The sequence below is a fragment of the Wyeomyia smithii genome, chromosome 2, assembly GCF_029784165.1.
Source record: "Wyeomyia smithii strain HCP4-BCI-WySm-NY-G18 chromosome 2, ASM2978416v1, whole genome shotgun sequence".
NCBI lineage: Eukaryota > Metazoa > Arthropoda > Insecta > Diptera > Culicidae > Wyeomyia > Wyeomyia smithii.
In genome coordinates, this window is record NC_073695.1 from 43,997,834 (window position 1) to 44,018,460 (window position 20,627).

The following is a 20,627-nucleotide window of genomic DNA, read 5'->3' on the forward strand; positions in this document are numbered from 1 at the left end:
CGTATTGAAAAACTAATCAAATGGATGTACGTCATAATGTTGTATCACGGCAGTACTTTAGTCATAAGTAAAAAAACGAAATTTTAAAATTTGGCGCTTACGTCAAAATCCCAGCCCACGGCAGTGTGGCTGACAATCAACGAGAAGGGGAAGTCGGAGCCGCTCTTTTTTCGCACCTGATTGGCCGTGAACCGAAAAATGTATAGTATAAAGTGCCTGCCGGAAGTTGCGTCGTTCATCAAGAAATACGATAAGGCCAAAGATACGGTGTTTTGGTCGGATCTGGCGTCGGCCCATTACTCGAAGCGATCGTCAAAGGAGATGGAGCGGCTGAATATCGATGTGGTACCCGCGCGGGTGAACCCGCCCAACGCCCCCAAGTTGCATCCCATCGAGGATTTCTGAACAAACCTGAAGCGTAAAATCTACTCCAACAATTTTGTTTTCGCAACAATCTGAGGAGGAATTGATTAATGAAACGAAAAAGGATCTCAATGTCCGCCACGGCGAATGTTGTTATAATTATCTTGCAATCAATCAGATCCTTACGCACCATAATGGCGGGGCTATAATGCGTGTGCGTAATTTGCGAACCTTTCTGTTTATACCCCGTTCACACTACACCGCATATCATCTGATATCAGGCGATTCGTGCTATCGAGGCCATATCACCATCCGTATCACCTGATATCCCATACAATCGAGCTCTCATCGGATATCACCTCGGCTACATGATATCGCGGATATCATGTTCAAAAACCAATAAAAACCAGATTTGCAGCAGTAGGCAAGAAGGACATTTGACGCAACCCTACAAGTTTCAAAATTTAAAAATTGCATGCGAAAAAGAAGAAAAAAAATATTTTTGCTCTTGTCGTCCCGCAAATTTCGACAATTACATATGAAAGTTCGCGTTGGTGTGAGCTAACTAGCTGACATCTCTATCCTAATTACATTACTCTTGTTGTCTTGTTTTTGCCTTGACCTGTTTTTGTTTGCTTTTCTTTTCAATTACCAAAGCAAATGTCAAACCATATCATCTGACTGTAGTGTGAACACCGGAGGTGATATCCGATATCATCTGGCGATATCAGGTGATATGCGGCGTAGTCTGAACAAGCCATTACGTCAGTTTTGTGATTTCTGTAGTTTTGGTATCAAATTATTATTTCTCTAGCGAAATACACGAAGAGTAAAAACTGACGTTAGCAGATCTGTCAAAAGGGTAAGTAACATGTTACGATTTTTCATGAAAGCGTCCTCCATTATGGTGCGTAAAAACCTAATTAGGAGAACATGTATATAGTTTTCGTGGGTGTAACTTCTTGCGTATGATAATCAATAATTATTTTCACGGAAGTAAATACTAAATACGCATGAAAATACTCTCATAGGTGTGTAATAATGTATATAATATAATGTAATATATAATATGTAATTAATCGTCTAGCCCAGCTATTCGTGTCCAGTATAACCAGAGCCTAGTGCGAAACGAAGCGTTTTGTAACATACTCACATTGTTGGTATTATTTCTTACGTGAGACTAGCGTTTTCCGAAGCCAAAGCCTTCAGCTCCGGTGCCTGCCGAAGCCTTAAGCACCCGGGCCGAAAATACTACACCGACACTAGCTCCGGTGTTTCAAGTGTCGTTCTTCGTACCGTCGGTGTAACATTAACACCGAGTTGAAGGTTGCAGGTCGCGTCGTGTCGTGTTTCTACGCAAAACCGCACCCGGGCAGGCACAGTTCAGTGTTTACACCGTGGCTGGTCACAGAAGCATACCAAACTTCGTGTTAATTCGCTCAACAACTCAGTTTACATCTAGTTTCACACTAACTGTAGGTTGTTTGCCTCATAATTAACTCTTATTTTTACTTTAGCAGATTTTAGAACAAAAAATAGAACTCTTTTGTGTTGCTATCTACTGTAATTTTAATATTCAAATAGAGGGATATTTTTATCTGCATAAAAAATAGTCTATCCTCGTAAGAATACGTCATTATTTAAAGCAGCAAACGAATATTTCGTAATCATTGCAGACAATTTGACAGTAAATTGCTAGGGGCAAGACACTATTGATATATTGCGAAATATTTCTAACATTCAATATTACAGAGTATTTATCGTTGTTTTTTGGGCACCTCCTTTGGGCAAGACACAATTGATATATTGCGAAATATTCCCAATATTCAATATTACAAAGTATTTATCGTTGCATTTTTGGGCACCCCTCTTTTTATATCTTAGCTCATTGACGTTAACTTATCGGTCGAGGGTTGTCAATTGACTGATAAACGATAAATATCAAAATACAGATCGGACTCGATTATCCGGAGTTTTGAAAAACATTTCGCTCCGGATAATCGAGCCATTTTTTATTTTTCAATTTTTAATATCTCTCATTTAGAACAGTGAGTTTTCTATTATAGAATGTTGTACATGTACATGTGCCGACGAAATAAATTAAAAATTGTCTAGAATGTTCGTCGACGTTTGTTATACATATATACGTAATAATAAATTATGTTATATTGATTATCTCGAAGATGTAAAAACCAAATAAAATAAATCAAAACTGCCATCAGAAATACAGCCTTCGCTTCGAGAGATTAAAGGAAATATTTTCCAGAAAATGTGATAGAATTTGATTTGATTTAGGTATTCATCTGTTTTATTTTCTTAAATATTAAGAAGAATTTAGGTGTTACATATACAGACCCTGTTCGATTTTGTCAACACTCATGATTTTATTTCTGTTTCCCAAGTGACTTTTAACGACATAGACGCTCGATATGGCCACTAATGGGCTACTTTGCGAAATTTCAAATCGTTATTGATTTCGCTTGGTGAATTTTAGTTCAATAATCCAGGAGTATCCGGAACACCACCGAAACAGGCCAGCCTGTGGTTTTAAGTACTGCATTGATCATGGCCATTATATTACAGAAATATGCTCCGGCCATACATTCGAAACCGGTTGACCAATAGTGGTTGTCCTCATTGGCAACTAAAAACCATAATACCTTGCTATTAGAGGTTGTTGAGTAAGAAATGGTTGAAGAAACGACTAGAAAATTTTAAAAACGAACTACCTAAAAAAAACGGGGCATTTTTGTTACAATTTTGAACAACCCTGAAACTCCGAATGACCCGGAAGACAGAACTACGTTATAGAAATACAGAAGAAAAAAAATACTCCGGATAATCGAGCCATTTTCTCCGGATAATCGAGCCCCGGATAATCGGGCCCCCGGATAATCGAGTCTCCGGATAATTAAGTCCAACCTGTATATCAACAAATATCGAGTAATATTATCGAAATATTTTTCGTGAAAATAAAGGTGTCTAGCCCCTGGGTAGTTTGCTTGTTAATGTAGAATTCGTTATTGCGGCGAGGCTACACCAGGACTCTATCCCACGTACTATAATCTCATTTTGTAAATATATGCCATTAGACAGTGCTTGCCTATGCGTTGGTTTCTGGACGACACCGCGAAAACGAATACGACATTGATTTTCGATACGGTTTAAACCATGATTTTACACATTTTTTATACACTTTGTAAGAAGAGTGTTAACTTCTCCACACCTTCTGTAGTACACATGGAATCTCGCACACAACTGTCATTTGACATAACAAAAATATGATGTTGGTTGTAGAAATTTGTTCGTTATTCAGTCAGCAGAATAAGGCCTGCGTAACACAATATATACAACTGTTATGGTGCATTACGGTATAGAAAACTTTTAGTGTAATCATCCGTTGGAAAATGAACCTATTTGAAGCACTGAAATCCTGCTGGTTGGCAATGTTATTGGGGTCGATTTTGCTAACTGCCGGTACATGCGTATTATTCTGGAATGAGGTAAATGTTATCATTCTATTTTTATTCCTCTGAATCATCAACCCTTGTCTGTTGGTAGGCTCGGGCAATAAGTATTGCACTCTCGCTGGAGGAAGCATTCAATGATGCGATTACGGCGAGCGCCGATCGTCCCTATGACAGATTGTACGAGGGAAAACTTATCCACCTGAGTGGCTGGATAACTACCGGTGAACCACTAACTGAACCGGACTATAACATTCAAGTGCAAGCCGTGAAACTGCGACGTCGCGTTCAAATGTACCAATGGATTGAAGAATATGTGTAAAATTTATCACCTTTATCTGTTGTCATCGTCAGTAGTTAATTGTTTTGAACTTATTCAATCTAGGGAAAGTCGATTTGGCGAATCCGATACAACTTTCCAAGCCGATGATCGAACCTACTATTATACGTTGGACTGGCGTGATGAATTGATAGACTCACGTAGCTTCTACATTCGAAGTGGTCATCACAATCCTAGTACCTTTCCGATGGACACAAAAACATTCGTGTCGGAGCGTGTTCACATTGGTCAATATGAATTGGGTGCCGAGCTTAAGGAGCGGTTCAATAACTTTATCGAAGTCACCTCCGATACACGCCCCGAAGATCCTTCAGTTAAACTGCATGCCGGGCTGTACTACCATTGCAACGATATTTGGAATCCTGAAGTCGGCGATATCCGACTACAGTTTTCCTATGCCGGATTGGAAGGATCAGCTGTAAGTAGTAGTATCATTATTTTTATCATTTACTTTCATGTGACTCATCCATTGCGTTTTATTCTAGTACACGGTTGTCGGCATGTTAGATAATGGCAAAATAGTCCCGTATCAGTCATCCCATTCGAGAAAAGTTTTGCTGATATACCCAGGCGAACTATCTATGCAGGATATCATCAAGCTCGAGCACAAGTCGAAGCAAATTACCATTTGGAGCTGGCGTTTGATCGGTTGGATGCTGCTGTTTTTCTCGGCCACTTGTTCAGCTTCCATACTGGAATACATTACGGCCCAGAGTGTGACACTGCGGAAGTTCGTACCCAACCCAAACTTTCCGGTTTCAACTAACTTGACAGTTTCGTTCTCGTTGGCCCTGGCGATTGCTTCGACAGCCTGGATCTTGCATCGTCCCGTGCTTGGTAGTGGTATCTTTCTGGCCGCAGTTACACCGTTCCTTTATCGCGCACGAAGACTTTTTAGTAACTTTCAGCGGATGGACTGAAAACAGGCTCAATTCAGTGATATTCTCTTTTTATGTGTCAATCTAGTCGCAGTTTTTGAAATAAATGATTTTTTTTAATTATTATTATATTATGCGAAAGAAATAAAAAGGTTTTAAAAACCTGTAATTTCTCAATTTCAATCGTCTGCCTTTGCTAATCTAGAAGCTTTTACTTGTGAAAGCTTTAGCTGGAATTTGAAAAAGCTTTCTAGCTTGATACTAGAGAAGACAAAAAACCGATTCGGAGAATAAAAACCGTTTCACTGTCTTGTCAACGCATAAAATTCTCCCCTCAACAGATGGAATGAACTAAGCGAAATCTGCTTTCATCTTCCTTTCCTCAAATCACGTTTTACTCAGAAAATGCAGATCTTTCAGATGATATAAAAAACGGATATTGCTAAACAACCCAATTATGGGGCCTATTACAGAAGACGGACTCGACTAACCCAATTTGCAATTTGAGTGACATATCCAAATGCGATCATAAGTCGATTCCTATGATATTCGGCACAGCACAAGTCTGTCGTGGTTGTTGAATAAGCACCAAAAATTTCTCCTAATGAATCGAAAACAGAATTGATTTTGTTTGTCAAAAACCCAAGAGTATCGTTACTAAATCTACTATTTAATATATAAATCTTACCCTGAAAATGATTTTGAAATTTCTGCATAGGCTTACTAATATAGAAAGATTAGAAGTTATGCAAAAAATACCAACAAACTCTTCTTGAAATTTGTATGTTTTGGAAAAGAATAACTCTCTTGATACTGTGCCGGTCACGATTGTTTAGTAAAGACCAACTAAAACTTAGCTTTTAACCGTTGCTAAACTGTTGCGTTCTCGTTGAATTTAACCTGTTTCATGATAAATTGAATAAAGTAGAACCCTGTTTTTGAGATAAAACGTGTGATTCTGTTTTCCTTCAAGACATCAATTTTTATTTTCAAACAATTTAAGTCTTTTATGTTCATTTGACAATTTTTTTAACTTCTTCATCAGTAATCGTGTTAGATTCAGTCTTATAGCACGGTGTGCGGGCAAAACTGCCGAGGAATAATGAAACGTCATCGCCATTTAAGATGCAAGTAAGAAAGAGATACCAGATAATTGTTTACGAACTTAGCACGTGCGGTGGTGGGCTGAAGCTGACAAATTTTACAGTGCGCTTCGGGCAGCACGCCAGGTCAAAATCGAGCGAATAAAGAAGGGTTTCGACAGCAGTTAGTGCGCTTCCAGGTCAAAACGAGGTGAGCTGGTGGAATAAAGAAATTCGCTATTAATTTGTTCGATCTCTTCTTTTTCTTCACTAGCCGGATCTCCGTTATTATTTATTAGCTTAAATTGTATAAATTGCAAAAAAGAATCGGTAAAGCTCTGAAACGAAGTGAGTATTGAAAAAGATTATTTGTATTTTTAAACAATGTCAAGGTATTTCGATAGCTTCATGTATCCCGCACGATTATTCTGGAACTTGTTTTGGAATCTGTGGACCGATTCCGATAGAATTTTTAAGGATTCAAATGCCCCATATTTAATTTATTAAGGCTCTAATACACTCTTTGACCAAGCGTCAAATGTTAGTCACTTTTTGACAGATAAAAATTTGGTCAAAGACAATTGTTTGTCACTCTCCAATTTTAACATGGGGCAAACAACAACCATGATGTCAAATAGCAATGGGCAAGATCGATCCGATTTTTGCAAAATCGATCTTTTCTAGTCGATTCATCGATTTTTTTAATCGATTTCTCTGCGCGCGAGCTTCTCCTGAATCGATCCTTTGGATGGCAAGATCGTTTTTTTCCGCCTGAAAAATAAATGTGTGCAAAACGGATTGAAAACAATAGTGATTGCATTTATTGTTGCTAACGTAATCTGCGGCCGAATTCCGAGAACACTTTTCTTTGAAGAGAAGAAAATTTCTTTATTGATAGTATACGAAATTTTTTTCTTCTCTCCGAAGAAGTGTGTGCTCGGAATTCGGACACTGATCTGAAAAATGTGTCAATTTTTTACCGGGATGTCCATAGTTGGAGAATGGGCTGAAATTCAATAGACATGAAACCGAGAAAAACGCATTTCAAATGTTTTTGTTGGTTAAACAATTGTCTACGTCCATGACAACTTTTTTCATGAGTATGTCACAACCCCCATATCCAGCATATCCAGCTTTTCACGAACGGTAATGGCGTATAGTGCACGCAGTCCATTTTGACGTTTTCTGTAGGTCAGGGAAGCTGGATAACCTTGTCGTCGAGTTGAAAAAGAACAATCCGCAGCCAAATTAAGTCCCTCCAGTATTTTCAACGCATTTTTTGCCTTTGTAAACGCGACATCAATAGACAAACCCGTATGAAATTTGGCTAATACGCATGCGTTGTGATATATATCAAGGATTAGGGGTGGGTGAAACGGCTCTTTTGCATAAGCGGCTCTAAACCGACTCATGGTTCACAATGATTCACGAGCGTTGACAGTTCGTGTTGTCTCAGTAAACTTCGGGTTCACGCGAACCAAACAGTTCTGGTGCGCCCAAGAACCGTGGTTCTTTTTCGTGAGCCGTTCGTTTTTTCGCTCTTTCCTAAGAACCGGTTCATATGAACGGCTCGTGAGCCGTTCGCCCATCCCTAGCGAGGATGAAAAGAACGACGAGACAAGTTTGCACCTCGAACTGAATATAAATTACCAGACCACAAGACCGTCTCGAAAGTTTGACATATATTGTACACAATCATTACTATCTGATTGGTGTACATTGGGGTGGCAATGGAAATTGACTTTGACAGTTTTATTTAGAAGTAGTGTTCAAAATTTCGCCTTCACGAACAGTTAGCAAAATTTCGATTTTTTGGATAACACCCGACCTCGACGTTTTATACATTTCTAATGACCAGTTCACATGGTCGGTGTTAAGTCAGACCGGACCAAGTCGCAAAATTGGAAAAAACGAGTTAACGATAGTATTGGATAAAGATTTTCTAAAGCTACATCACACAACAATCAGATTATATTTATCTCTAAAACTGCAGAAATAACAGCATGATTTTTGTCTGCATGACCAATGAAAAGCGATTACAGTGTTCAGTCAGAATGGACCAAGTGTTTATTTTCAAGAAGACTGCCTTCGGTCAGCTATTGATAAAAGCGAACGAACGGAAGAATTTTCAAGCGTTTTTCCGGATTTCTTTGTATCAGAGAACTCTTTCACTCACCCCCCATCGGAATCTGTAAAGTTTCACGCACTGCCATGGTTTTGAATGTGTTTTTGGACCATTTATTGCTGTCACTAACATGAGCTGATATCATGCCTTATAGTGTGCAGACAAAGTGAACCATGTGTTAAGCAGAAAAAAGTTGAAATTGTCGGAATTTACAGCATCGGTTTGAAGTCAACATAAATGAATTTCAACACTATCAGGCAACTTATCGGAATGCTTCTATACCCGTTAGTCAAATAAGTATACTTTACCAGTAAATGAGGAAAATGTACATGGTCCACTCTGATTGAACACACTAATGAGAAACGTTAGTCATTTGTGTGGGTGACACAACATTCCGCAATTTCAGAAAGAAGTTCAAGTTACAGTAGTAATACTTGATAATTTTACCAATGAATTATATCCTCAGGAGGTTGAAATAAGTAGTAAGTGTATGTTTGTTACTGTTTTATGCAAGTCATTGATTTGTTGAAACAAACACAGTTCAAAGTTTATTCAAACTATTTTCAATAATTGTTGATGTCACAGAACCTAACCATGTAGATTAAAAAGTTTTTGGCTGCTCGGCGATCAATGGACTAAAATCATTTGTTCAATTGTTCAGTCATAATGGGCCAAGTCATTAATAATTCTTCTTTGATTCAATCAGTGTGGACCAAGTACATTTAATCAGTTACAAACCTGTCCTTTTTGAGCATACGGCACTCTATTTTTTCAATTGTCATATTGCATGATACAGTTAGAGAGTTACTCCAACTCATAACATCGAAACTGCGCTAAAATATTGAAAACTTCAAAATTCCCAGAGCAACAAACTTCATACTCGTTTTTCTCGGTCCGGTCACACCGACCACATGATGTAATATCGCCCATCTTGATTTCAAATCCCATACTCCAAATTTTCCGTGAAAACTAGATGTATGTATGTTTCAAGATACGCGATATCACGTGATATCTGCTAAAGTGTGAACAAGGCATAAGACATTTGGCACAAAAAAAATTATTACAAACTGTGCTTTTCTTCATAAGTCGAGACAGTGAAATTTAGACCAAATACTCCTGAATTCCGATTGAGCCGAAATTTTGCATTGCATTGGATGTTGAATTTACCATTTTGGATATGAGCCAACATTATTTCATATTTGCTACCTCTGCAAGTGCACTTTTTGAAAATTTGCTTCCGTAGGGACGTTGTTTACTATCGTTGTGGGTGTTTACTATCAAGCACAAATTTTTTGATTTAGGTAGAAAAGGCATATGCGCTTATTTTTCAACTATGAGTAGCGGGGTACTCGTTAACTCAAATATTGCAAAAGTTGAATTGAATGGTCGTGTATATGCCGTGCTCTATTCTGTTCTGCATGGTGTCGCGCTCGCCATTTTTGTTTATTTGAGTTTGTTCTGCGGATGTTCCGATTTTTTTATGAATTGGGTTGTTCAGCTATATCAGTTTTTCATATCATCTAAATGATCTGAATTTTCCAAGTAAAACGTGATACAAAAAAAATTCTATCATTGTCCTTCGCTTTTTAAATCACGATTTAAAACTTCTTAAAATCTGCTCGAAACCGCTACAATGACAGTTCGCCCATCTACCAACTGTCATTGTAACGATTTAGAGCGAATTTTTATTTTTCATTTAAAAACCGAAGGAATATGAAATAAAGTTTTAAAAAATCACGTTTTGCTTAGAAAATTACACTCTTTTGGATGATATATAAAAATCGGAAATCCGTGAATAACTAAACAACCCAATTAGAGTCAGGTTTTTTATACGCGGATTTTTTACGAGTTTTTTTTACCCGGATTTTTTGAGTTGACGCGGTTTTTTACGCAGATTTTTGAATCAACGCGGTTTTTTTACGCGGATTTTTGAATTAACGCGTTTTTTTACGCGACACCGCGCTAATTCAAAACAATTTTCGCAAATTTCCGAATTGTGGGTTTGGAACCAGAAACGTTTAAGTGTTTATCTAGTAAAAGACTTAGTCCAAAAAATACCCTCCGCCCACCGAAAGATCCGGAATGACCGTCAAATAGGACAATTTTAAATACTGGTTCTAGAGCGTCTCGGGTTTTTTCTAAAGCCCTTCTTGCTGGACTACTTTACGCGGATTTTTAAATTAGCGAGGTTTTTTACGCGGATTTTTGAATGAGCGCGTTTGCGGAATGAGCGGATTTTTGAATTACCGCGGTTTTTATGCGTTTTTTTACGAGGTACGTATCCCCCGCGTAAAAAAAACCCTGACTGTATACAGGTTTGGATTGCTCTTAGTGCATCCGAAACAATAGACCATTTCACGAACTGACAGGTGTCACGGATCCTGCTGATGTTCTTGATGCTTTCACGTGCATTATGTCAGCGGTTCCAAACTTTCTGTCAAAATTTCGTTCATGAATCAAGTTCCCAAACGTCTCGTGGAATGGTCTATGGGATGAGCGACAACGAAAACTTTTAATAGATAAAAAAAGCTAAGAGTACACGCGGTTAAAGAAGATGGCAATAAACTAAAAAAGCCGTATCGTTAGTAGATGTTGTGTACGAAAACTCGATGAACATGATTAATAAACCAGAAAACGCAAACAAAACAAAATCTCCATAAATATAGCCAAAAAAAATCGTAAAAAGCTTATGCCGAACAAAAATCGATTTTTTGTTAAATCGATTTTTCAGGCTCGATTTTCTCTTGAATCGATTTTATTGATTTCGATTAATCGATGCAGGAGAATCGATTTTTGTTCAAGGATCGCCCATTGCTAATGTCAAATAAATTTGACCATTAGGGATGGGCGATATTTGTATCGATACCAAGGGTATCGATACCAGGGGCAGGAGTATAGAGTATTTTGGCATCGATACTCGTTGCTAGCGATGAGCAGCGGTATCGATACTTTGCCAACGATACTTTGAAACGATACCGATACCACCGATGCCTTCTATTGGAGATAGGCGATACCAGTATCGATACTTCGGCTAAAAGCATCGGGTATTTTGGCATCGATACTTTCTATACCGATACCACGATACTTGGTATCGTTTTGTGCAAAAGTATTCGAGTACTCAGGTATCGATACTTCAGACAGTATCGCCCATCCCTATTGACCATTATGTCAGAAGGTCAAATCGCAGACAGACGTCCAAGCTGAGTTCCAAACTTGTGTAAAGTTTTTTGTAGTAGCAATCCGTAACCAGATAGCGCTACCAGTACCGCCAGCTTCGAGCACCAGCGAAAAAAAATGTATTGTAGCGATAAGGTCACCAGGCGGCGCTAGTGTACGAGTGATTTATAACGCAATTTACTTTGAAAATTTACACGGAAATTTTGATCAATGTTTTTCTTGCTTGGACGTCTGTCTGTGGTCAAATATTTGACCATTAGACAAAAAGTGTAATACAGGCTTTACTAAAGCCTGTACACGCTCGTTCAATTTTACTCTAAATTGTCAAAAAAATGTCAAAAAATGAGTAACCTTAATTAACGAAACTGAGTAACTAATACTCAGTTTACGTATTCTTCTATTTTACTCATTTTTGAGTAACTGGCCATTTTATTTTCCGCGATTCAAACGCTAATTTCGTGATTGGATGTGCAGAACCTAATTTGTGAAGTGAAATAAAGGAGTAAAATTTGCTAAAAGAACCGAAATGGATAAAATTGCAGCTAAAGTAGACGCCGAGACGTGTAATAAATTGAAAGGTAAGCTATTTGAATAAAAATTTTGGAAAAATAAACAATAATCATTATTGAAGGATTTCGTTGTCATCTTCCTTCATGCGGGACTCTAGTTCCGGGGCTTCATTACATGCCATAGACACCTTCTACAAAGCTTACAGTGTGTTTGGAATAAAAATTCCAACTAGCTTAAGCATGATTATGGATTTTTTAGGATGCGTTCTGTATAAATCTTTAGATCACAGCTGCCGCATAACAATAAACAAAATAGCCGCTTCTTTCGGAGAGTGACAAATAATTATCTTTGACCAAATTTTTATCTGTCAAAAAGAGACAAATATTTGACGCTCGGTCAAAGAGTGTACTACAGGCTTAAAACGGTTGTTCGTACCACAATCGATTTTAACTTTATCTAGTATCGTAAAGATGTCGCTTTAGTGCATTCTTGTGTGGTTTGATTTTTGTTTGTGCCTCAAATGACAACAAAAAGGTTTTTGTCGCTTAGGCCTCTGCCATGTTGAATGCCAACGCGAGCGATCGGGCGAGATTCTTGTCGTACACAACCAAATTGCTCGCACACAAGTGTATGATTATTGCTTCACTTTAGCCCCATAACGATTGTGCGTCATTTTGAATTGATTATCATCCTTTGATTGTGCAGCTCAAACCAAGACAAATAGTATTACTTTCGGGTGACAAATATATAGCAATAGGTTAAAAACAGCTTGATTATTATTTCTTATAAAAAAGATTATGAATGAGCATATCGTATCACATACATCGAATTAGATAAAGATTTGTTATTTAGTTTGAAACTGTATTGTCAGGGCATCTTCAGCGGTGGTCTATTTTTTAAACAACTTTATACTAGATTTACATCAGCGAAACCTGAATAGAACCAGCTAATATAGATCATCTTTTCGTTCTCCGCACCGATGTTGTATATCTTGTTGTTTGAATCCGCTGACATCTGTCACACTATCAACAATTTAATACCCTATGCTATCAGTTTATGAGACTTGTTATAATAAAAAGTACTCAATATTTAACAAACGGAAAATCGATAATTTTTACGCACATTAAACGAATACTTTGGCAAGACACTTTATATCCACGAGACTTTATGTATTTGACCCGAGCGTCAGTGACATTTCTCAGGATAGATTGGTATGAACGAAAAATTTCTGCTGCAAGTAGGGCTTCGGAGGATAGCGAAAAATATTTGATCGCGTAGATGTTCATCTTCCGTTTTCGTCTCATCAATCTTTCAGAATCTTGCAGTTCTCCAAACTTGCTTTCGGTCTTGAGGATATTGAAACAAGCCTGCATTTTGAACGTTTTCAGTTCAGTGTCTTCGAGGAGCATTTTTCTGGCTTCTCAAGGTCTTCTCTAGTCCCACTACAATTAAAGCGATTAACAAATAGCCAACATATTTGTCATCCTGGTGGTTGATGGTTGCAAACCAAGTAGTTGAAATTACGGTTATGGTCTTCCAGAATTCCCTCTGTTGCTGTCCGATTTCCTTGAAGTCAAAAACGACAAACCTGTTCATTTTATTCTTCAGAAAGCCACAAAAATGAATTGTGAATTGTCATAAATATCTTCGTTTTATTTATTGCTCAATACTCGCAAAACGCTCATATGGAAATAGCTAAAAATGAGGTATTCAATTAAAATATGACATTTCATCGACCTATTGGTAGCGTACAAAGGATTTTAGAACGATCTATTTCTTGTTCCAAAAAGTGACAAAAATAGACCAAAACGTATACCAGTTTCATTTTTTTTTCAATTTAGATCTGGAATAAAACAAAATTTACACCACCGGTGCAGCAGTGAATTTGAGTTTGTTCCAAAAAAAATAGATCAAAACAACGATTTGGACCACCGCTGAAGATGCCCTCATAATATATTAATATGATAAAAAGCCGTGCTCGAGATAAAAGCCATTTCTAAAGAAAGTTTCATTCACTAGAAATAAATTCATACGGCTTGGGAATCTCAAATTTAATTGTAACATGTTTTATTCATCTAATTGGTATAACTGCCTACGAAACATAACTATATTTTGAATGTTTTCTACAGTAAATGGAGGCCCATAAAAAATATTCATTATGAACACATAGATACTTTCTAATTTTTCTCTTACTTCGAACGCCTGATAACGCTTGTTAAAGCATTCAACTTTCCATCTCGTTACAACTGCATGATCCTTGCTATCATATTTTAGAAATTCTATTATTTGGTAGAGTTTAACTGTAGAATTTTAAGTTAGCGAAACAAAATTTCCTGAACAATATTTGATATTTTTGTACATTATGGATTGAGCTGTTTGAATCATTTCGCGCCTATGTATGTTACTGTTACAAACATTATCAATTTACGTTTTTTCACCCCATATTACTTCATCATGAATACCGTTCGTCTTAGTTTTCAAAAAAGAAGCATTAACAACATCGTGTGTAAAATATAAACCAGCCTTAATACACAACGTGAAACAAATGTTTTTTTTTTGACGAGCTACCATTAAAATACTCCTTGAAGTCTCTATGTCGAGCTTCCTGGCGAAAACAGGACATTTTCTGGAAAGGGCCACTGTTCTTTATTATCCTCGGATAATGTGTTAAAAAGTGTTGTTTCGGTTTCAAATGTTGATTGAATAATGAAATATACAAGGTATGATGCTGCTTCACGAGAATTACCAAACGCTCTATATCTTCTTCTGAGTTTCACAGGTAAAATAATTGTATCGATCATTTGGATAAGACCTATGGCATATGGAAAAAAACAAAAAAACAGCTTTCAGTATTGGACTTATAAAAGATTACAAAATACTCAAAATGTACGCCAAGCACATTACTTCTAGCACATTTTATTTACCTTCAAGGGAATATAGTTTCAGCTATTGATATTAAATATTTCTGGCGAGATTGAAAAGATCGAAATTTTCATAAACCTGGCTTCACAAAAACTGACTGCAATATGGTGGAAACGGTGTGAAACTGGATCGTATAACAGTTCATGCTCGTATGATTTCCCGTATGGGGCTGCCATGGATGATTTTCTTTCACATATACGCTTAAGTTCATGTTGCCAAATTTTTACAAATATCACTCAAAATATGAATACAAATTCTCTCAACGATGTTAATATTATTCTACTTTTTTTTTCCTTGTTGGGGACATTATACCACTGCGACCAGTACTTAGATCTATTGTGGTGTGTCCTCTTTTGCTTTAAGCCTTTTTTTGTATAGACAACTATTCAGAGCCGGATTTACGATTGTGGGGGCCCGGGGCCCAGTTTACAGTGGGGGCCCCAAAATAAAACAAACCCGTTTTTTTTTCGTACGAGTTAAAAACATTTATTTGTTATTGAAAAGTTACCAAAAATTTGCTAGATTTTTTTTACAAGTTTTTTTTTGCAGAGAACATATTGATTGAATAATCAACATTCAGCTCCTTCAGAATATTGTACTCTCAACTTAACAATGCTAAGTTTGACAGCCTGTCACTCTTCATAGTCGTACGCAACCTATTTTCAATCAGTTTCATCTTCGAAAAAGACCTTTCTCCAAAAATTTGCACACAATTTGAGAAAGACTGCGCAAATATAAGGCTACGCTGGCAATAATCTACAGAAACTAAGAAAAAACTACACACATCTGCAGGTCAATAAAATCTGCACACGGACTCTGAAAATCTGCATTTTACAACGCAAATCTGGTATCACCGATTCGGACAAGTAAACTTATTTTCGGAATCAACAGCAATGCATTAAAAAAACTTGTGGATTATGTATTTTCTTTCCTGCTTGATCTCCCATGCGCGCCGGTTCGATTCAAATGGTGTTTATGTGTGTCATTCCAAGAGAATCGAAGGATCTTATGGATGTAGTTGTGATATTGGCGCTCGCGAAAAAATAACACTGAAGAAAAGTTTCAGATTGAAACGGTCTGTTCAAATTTTCTTGCTGTAAATTGAGCTTTTGATTGAATCTCATTTTTGATAGAGAAAAGAATTTTTTCTCGTTTTGTGGGAGCCCCAAAAATGTGAGGGCCCGGGGCCCGGGCCCCCTGCCCCCCCCCTTAAATCCGGCTCTGCAACTATTATATGTTTTAATAGTCACTATCGTGATTGAAGGCATTGTCCCAGTGTGGTATTATGCAACGAATAAAATTTAAAACATTGTTCGGAGAACTAGCCCATATTTCCCAAGGTTCTAGAAGTCACTTATCAAGAAATTTGTGCCGTTTGGTGAATATTGCTGGGCATTCACACAGCAAATGATGAGCACTTTCACTCTCTGTGCAACAGAAGCGACAATTGTCGTTTTCAAGCCTTCCTATTAGCTTGAGATGATATTTACTTGGATAGTGACCAGACGTACCGTTTTGAACGGGGCAGTACCGTTTTTTCGACTATTTTTAACCGTCCTGTCTTTTTGCTATTTTGTACCGTTTTCGGATACTCCTTGAAAAAATCTTACATGAAGCTTTGCATTGAAATTCTTCCTAAATGGAAAATAAGTTTCCAAGCAGCCAGGATTTTTTTTAATATTACTGAGTACATTTTGTGCCTTCCTGACAGTACCGCACCACTGGAAAGGACATCCCCTATCGTGAACTGACTTAAAAGTCGCGATTGAAAGTTGAGACCATGATAATTGTTAGTCAAAATCTCGATCATCATGTAACAAATTTCAGGAACTCATTGCAAAAATCATACAAATTCAGGACAAATTCAGGATCGGGTAAGTGCATCAAAGCAATGTTTAATTGTTTGCATGCTTTGGTTGGTAAGAATTTTCAAAAATCAATTTTATCATTTGTCCCGTTTTTGAACCCATTTGTCCCGTTTTTATCCCGAGAAAATCTGGTTAGCCTACCAGTAATCAGTCCAGTATAAGTACTAAGATCCTTCTTTGAAAGGTTCAAAATTTTTTGTGCAATCGAAGCGTTGGGCTTGATGTATCGTTTTGCGTGACGAGCTACTGTAGTGCTATACCAGTTCAGCATTATTCTACATAGTGTGCATGACGAATCATATTATTTTACGTGTATTATCAGTGCATCGAAATTTTCATGTGATTTTCGGATTTTTACTCGTTTGATGATTCTGAATGATGAATCATCTAATAAAGGCTCGATGATTCCGTTCGGTGAGGTAAATAAACCGCCGTAAGTAGAGCTGTTCATTAACCTACGGCAAAAATCTCACCCAATTGCTCGCGTTGGCATTCAGCCTGGCAGAGGCCTAAGCTTGACACCGGTCCTTCAAGACATTTTCAACAAGACTGTTATTCACTGTTTTTGCGTTGCATGCTGATAATTTGATGAAAAGTAACGGTGATAAGGAACACTTGCAACGTAAAATTTTACTGTTTCAGTTGAGGCCTTTGATTACGCCGACAATCGTTTTCACGATATAACATTTATATCAGGTCGATCTAAGTTATTTTTTACACTCAAAGTATATTTTCACGTTATTGTTACGTGAAAGTTCCTATACTTGTTCATTTTCTGTCATTTTGCTTGATTTATGTGACAATCTTCGTGAAAATCACATGCATACCATGGTTTATCACATACCATCTACGTGATCTTGACAACGTCAAACAGGATGTATCCCGTGAATTCTCTGTGCAGAAATCAAAATGCCTGATTCAGTTGCCTGATTCAGTGTCAGAACATGAAACGAAATTTCTCGATGGCTTGCCAATAAGTGAATCTTATGAAAACCTCGAATCTTGAGCTCACATAGCTTCAGTTCAGAGGTGGGGGAGTTATCTGAACATAAACAGCTGCAGCTGACAGTAACTACCGCAAGCGAAAGTCGTAATATTCATCAGTTTCGTTCCGGTCGACCTCCGCTACTATTTATCAGTTTAAATGTCGTTTATTTCATTCAAGAATTGCCGAATTTGCATTATGTAACATCTTTCGTTAATTTTTGAAAACCATTTCGTATCTCTTAAAAATTAGAGAAATAATTGAAAATTATACGTTACAAAAAACGTGTCAGCTATCAGATACTCAAATGCTTTTTGAAACTCACATAAAATGCATATGTCTACTGAATAAGTTTCAAAAGATGATTCATCTCACCAGGTCTCGATGAACACAAATGACGAACACGTAGAATTTACTTGAAAACTATAGTGGAAAATATTCACATAACTTTTCCGATCTCTCACACTGAGAAGTCATTCCAACTTCCACTGAGGGTGTTGAAACAATAGCCAGCTATAAATAATAGTCTCTACTGAGTAAATGTGCGAAGTGCGAGAATTGGATAAGCGATACAAAACTTGATTCTAGAACTATGTCTTTAACGTTCTGCGGTGGTGTAACGGAAACACATCTGACCGGAAATTGGAAGTTGTGGGTTCGAGTCCCACCTGCTGAACTATATTTTTCGTAGTTTTTACAATCATATTTTCAGTTAGTTTATTATTTCTTTCTTCATTACTGCATTTACTCCTTAAACAAGAATTAAAAATAGCATGACTTCCCGCATAATCAATAACCATAATAACATGATTAACAGCCTATTCGTGGTATAGTCAGAACTATCTGGGTTATCGTTAAACCATATAGATTATCGTCCGTTCATAATTCCTATTTGGGGCATCCTTAACAGTGCGCTACTATTTAAGTTGTTATGGCCTAGGACAGGACGTGACAAGTGGCTTCTAGTTATTCTTCTTTTCTTTCAAAATTGCCCTCATGAAACATTGTGGTTTTTCGGCACGACGCTTGCCAGTGTTTCCAAAAATGTTTAATAAGCAAAGTATAAATATCAAGGATTTTTCAAGTTCTGGATCTCAATTTTATATAATTCATTTGATAATGCTAGCTCAATTGATTAGAAGATATATGTTAAATTTATTTGAACCAGCCATAATTTCAACTCATTTTGAGTTCCTCTTGCTTTTCATGAAATGAATCTGCTATTGTTTATCATAGCAAAGCAAAACAAAGCCTTGGTGCTACATTCCGATTCGGAACTTGACCTTCTGTTTACTATACACAGACTTCGCAGCCAACTGTTGAGTGTATAGGACAATTGCGGGGCTAGCGCTACGATCCTACTGGCACTAAAAGTCTCTCCCGAGCCGAGACTCGAACCTACGACGACTGGCTTGTTAGGCCAGCATCGTACCTCGAGACCAGCTGAGGAGGCTGTTTATCATAAGTAGTTTCAAAAACATGAATAACATTTCGAATGTTGATTTTTATAGACATTACACGGTACAGTGTATGAAAAAGTTTCAAAAAGTTGTTGAACCAAAAGCTGTTCATTCAGTTGGTAAGCAAAAACAGTGTGAACAAAAAATGCCGATAGTTTTCGCAGCACGGCCAACAGTACCAACTAATAATGAAAATTTAACAGTGCGCTGAGTTCGCTTTGACAGAACTTTGGGTGATTTTTGGTTTCTCTTGTCACGTCCTGTCCTAGGTTATGGCGACTGTGTACCAGTGATGGAAACGAAACGAATATGATGCAATCGTCGTTTATTCATCATATGTGCACTTCACGAAGTGTACAGGCCGGGACTAAACTCGAATCCTCTCAACCCATAATGAAATGATGATAGGGTGCATAGGTTTCTGGGAGAAAACAAACACATGACTAGACTACATCAGCTCTGAGAAGCGATTCGATCGTTGCGTTTGTCTTTCTATAGGCCGGTAGTTACGGGAAGAAAGGATAGCAACAGGAGAAAACCATGTCGCCTGATCAGCAGCAGAGGTGTGGTGCGGTGAGAGGGAATGTGTGGGGGAAGGAACTACTTCGGCAGCGGTTGAGTTTAAGCGAGAGTAGGAGAGCATACACTGTCATTTTCTTTCTTTTTCTGACAAAAAATCATATTCATGAGTCAAAAGAATAAGAATATAACAAGTTCTGATCGCTCTCTGTAACAGAGACGAATAACTTCATATACCGAGTTGTGCACATTGAGAACCACGTATTGTGGTGTACACTAATGAATAGGAATATGTCGTAAAGAGGAAAGCAAAAAGAGTGCACCAGCACCGATACTTTGTTTTTCGCATACTGACGACGATGTAAACGCATCCTAGGCTTGTTTTATATGTATTCATTAATCGCTAGAGGTGATTTTTTTTCCTTCGCTGCTGTGTACAGCGCGGCTATTTTACGTACTCACCCGTTTTCACACCGGTCGTTGCTATCGTCTCTGTTTGACGTTTCTTCCAGCATAAACCTTTAGCAGCGCTGTTACCGGGCTGCCAAATTTGAGAGCGCGATGCTTCCCGGAGGCCCGGCTACTATTTCTCTAGCGCGTTTAGCAGCGACCGGTACGGTATAGAAGCGCACTGTTAAGGATGCCCTTATTAGGGTTTGCTTGGAGTCGAAAAAAGAAAAGTGATAACTACAACGTGAAAAAAATTGTGAGTGTACGTACGAAAAGTAAAACCAACTCAAACTATGTGCAACTTTCTACGAGCGTATGCGTAACGTCACCTGAAATGCGCCCGCTTCAGCGCAGTTTTCTCTTCTGTTTGCTTTCTTGTTCCGCGCTTGCACGCTAGCGGCACGATTTGCGCACACACTTCCAAGCTCATTTTTGACGGATTTTCAAATTTCGTTCAGTCCCTCTCTTTCTAGTAAACGTC

At 37.8% G+C, this 20,627-nt stretch overlaps 1 protein-coding gene across 1 annotated transcript; it reads left to right on the top strand.

Moving 5' to 3' along the window:
- Nucleotides 1-3,628: 3,628 nt before the first annotated feature.
- On the top strand, nucleotides 3,629-5,166 carry LOC129722746 (transmembrane protein 43 homolog). The gene is made up of 4 exons (XM_055676445.1): nucleotides 3,629-3,866; nucleotides 3,925-4,148; nucleotides 4,216-4,588; nucleotides 4,656-5,166. The coding sequence occupies exons 1-4, from the start codon at nucleotides 3,771-3,773 to the stop codon at nucleotides 5,088-5,090; spliced, it is 1,128 nt and encodes a 375-aa protein (XP_055532420.1). The 5' UTR covers nucleotides 3,629-3,770; the 3' UTR covers nucleotides 5,091-5,166.
- The last annotated feature ends 15,461 nt before the right edge of the window (nucleotides 5,167-20,627 follow it).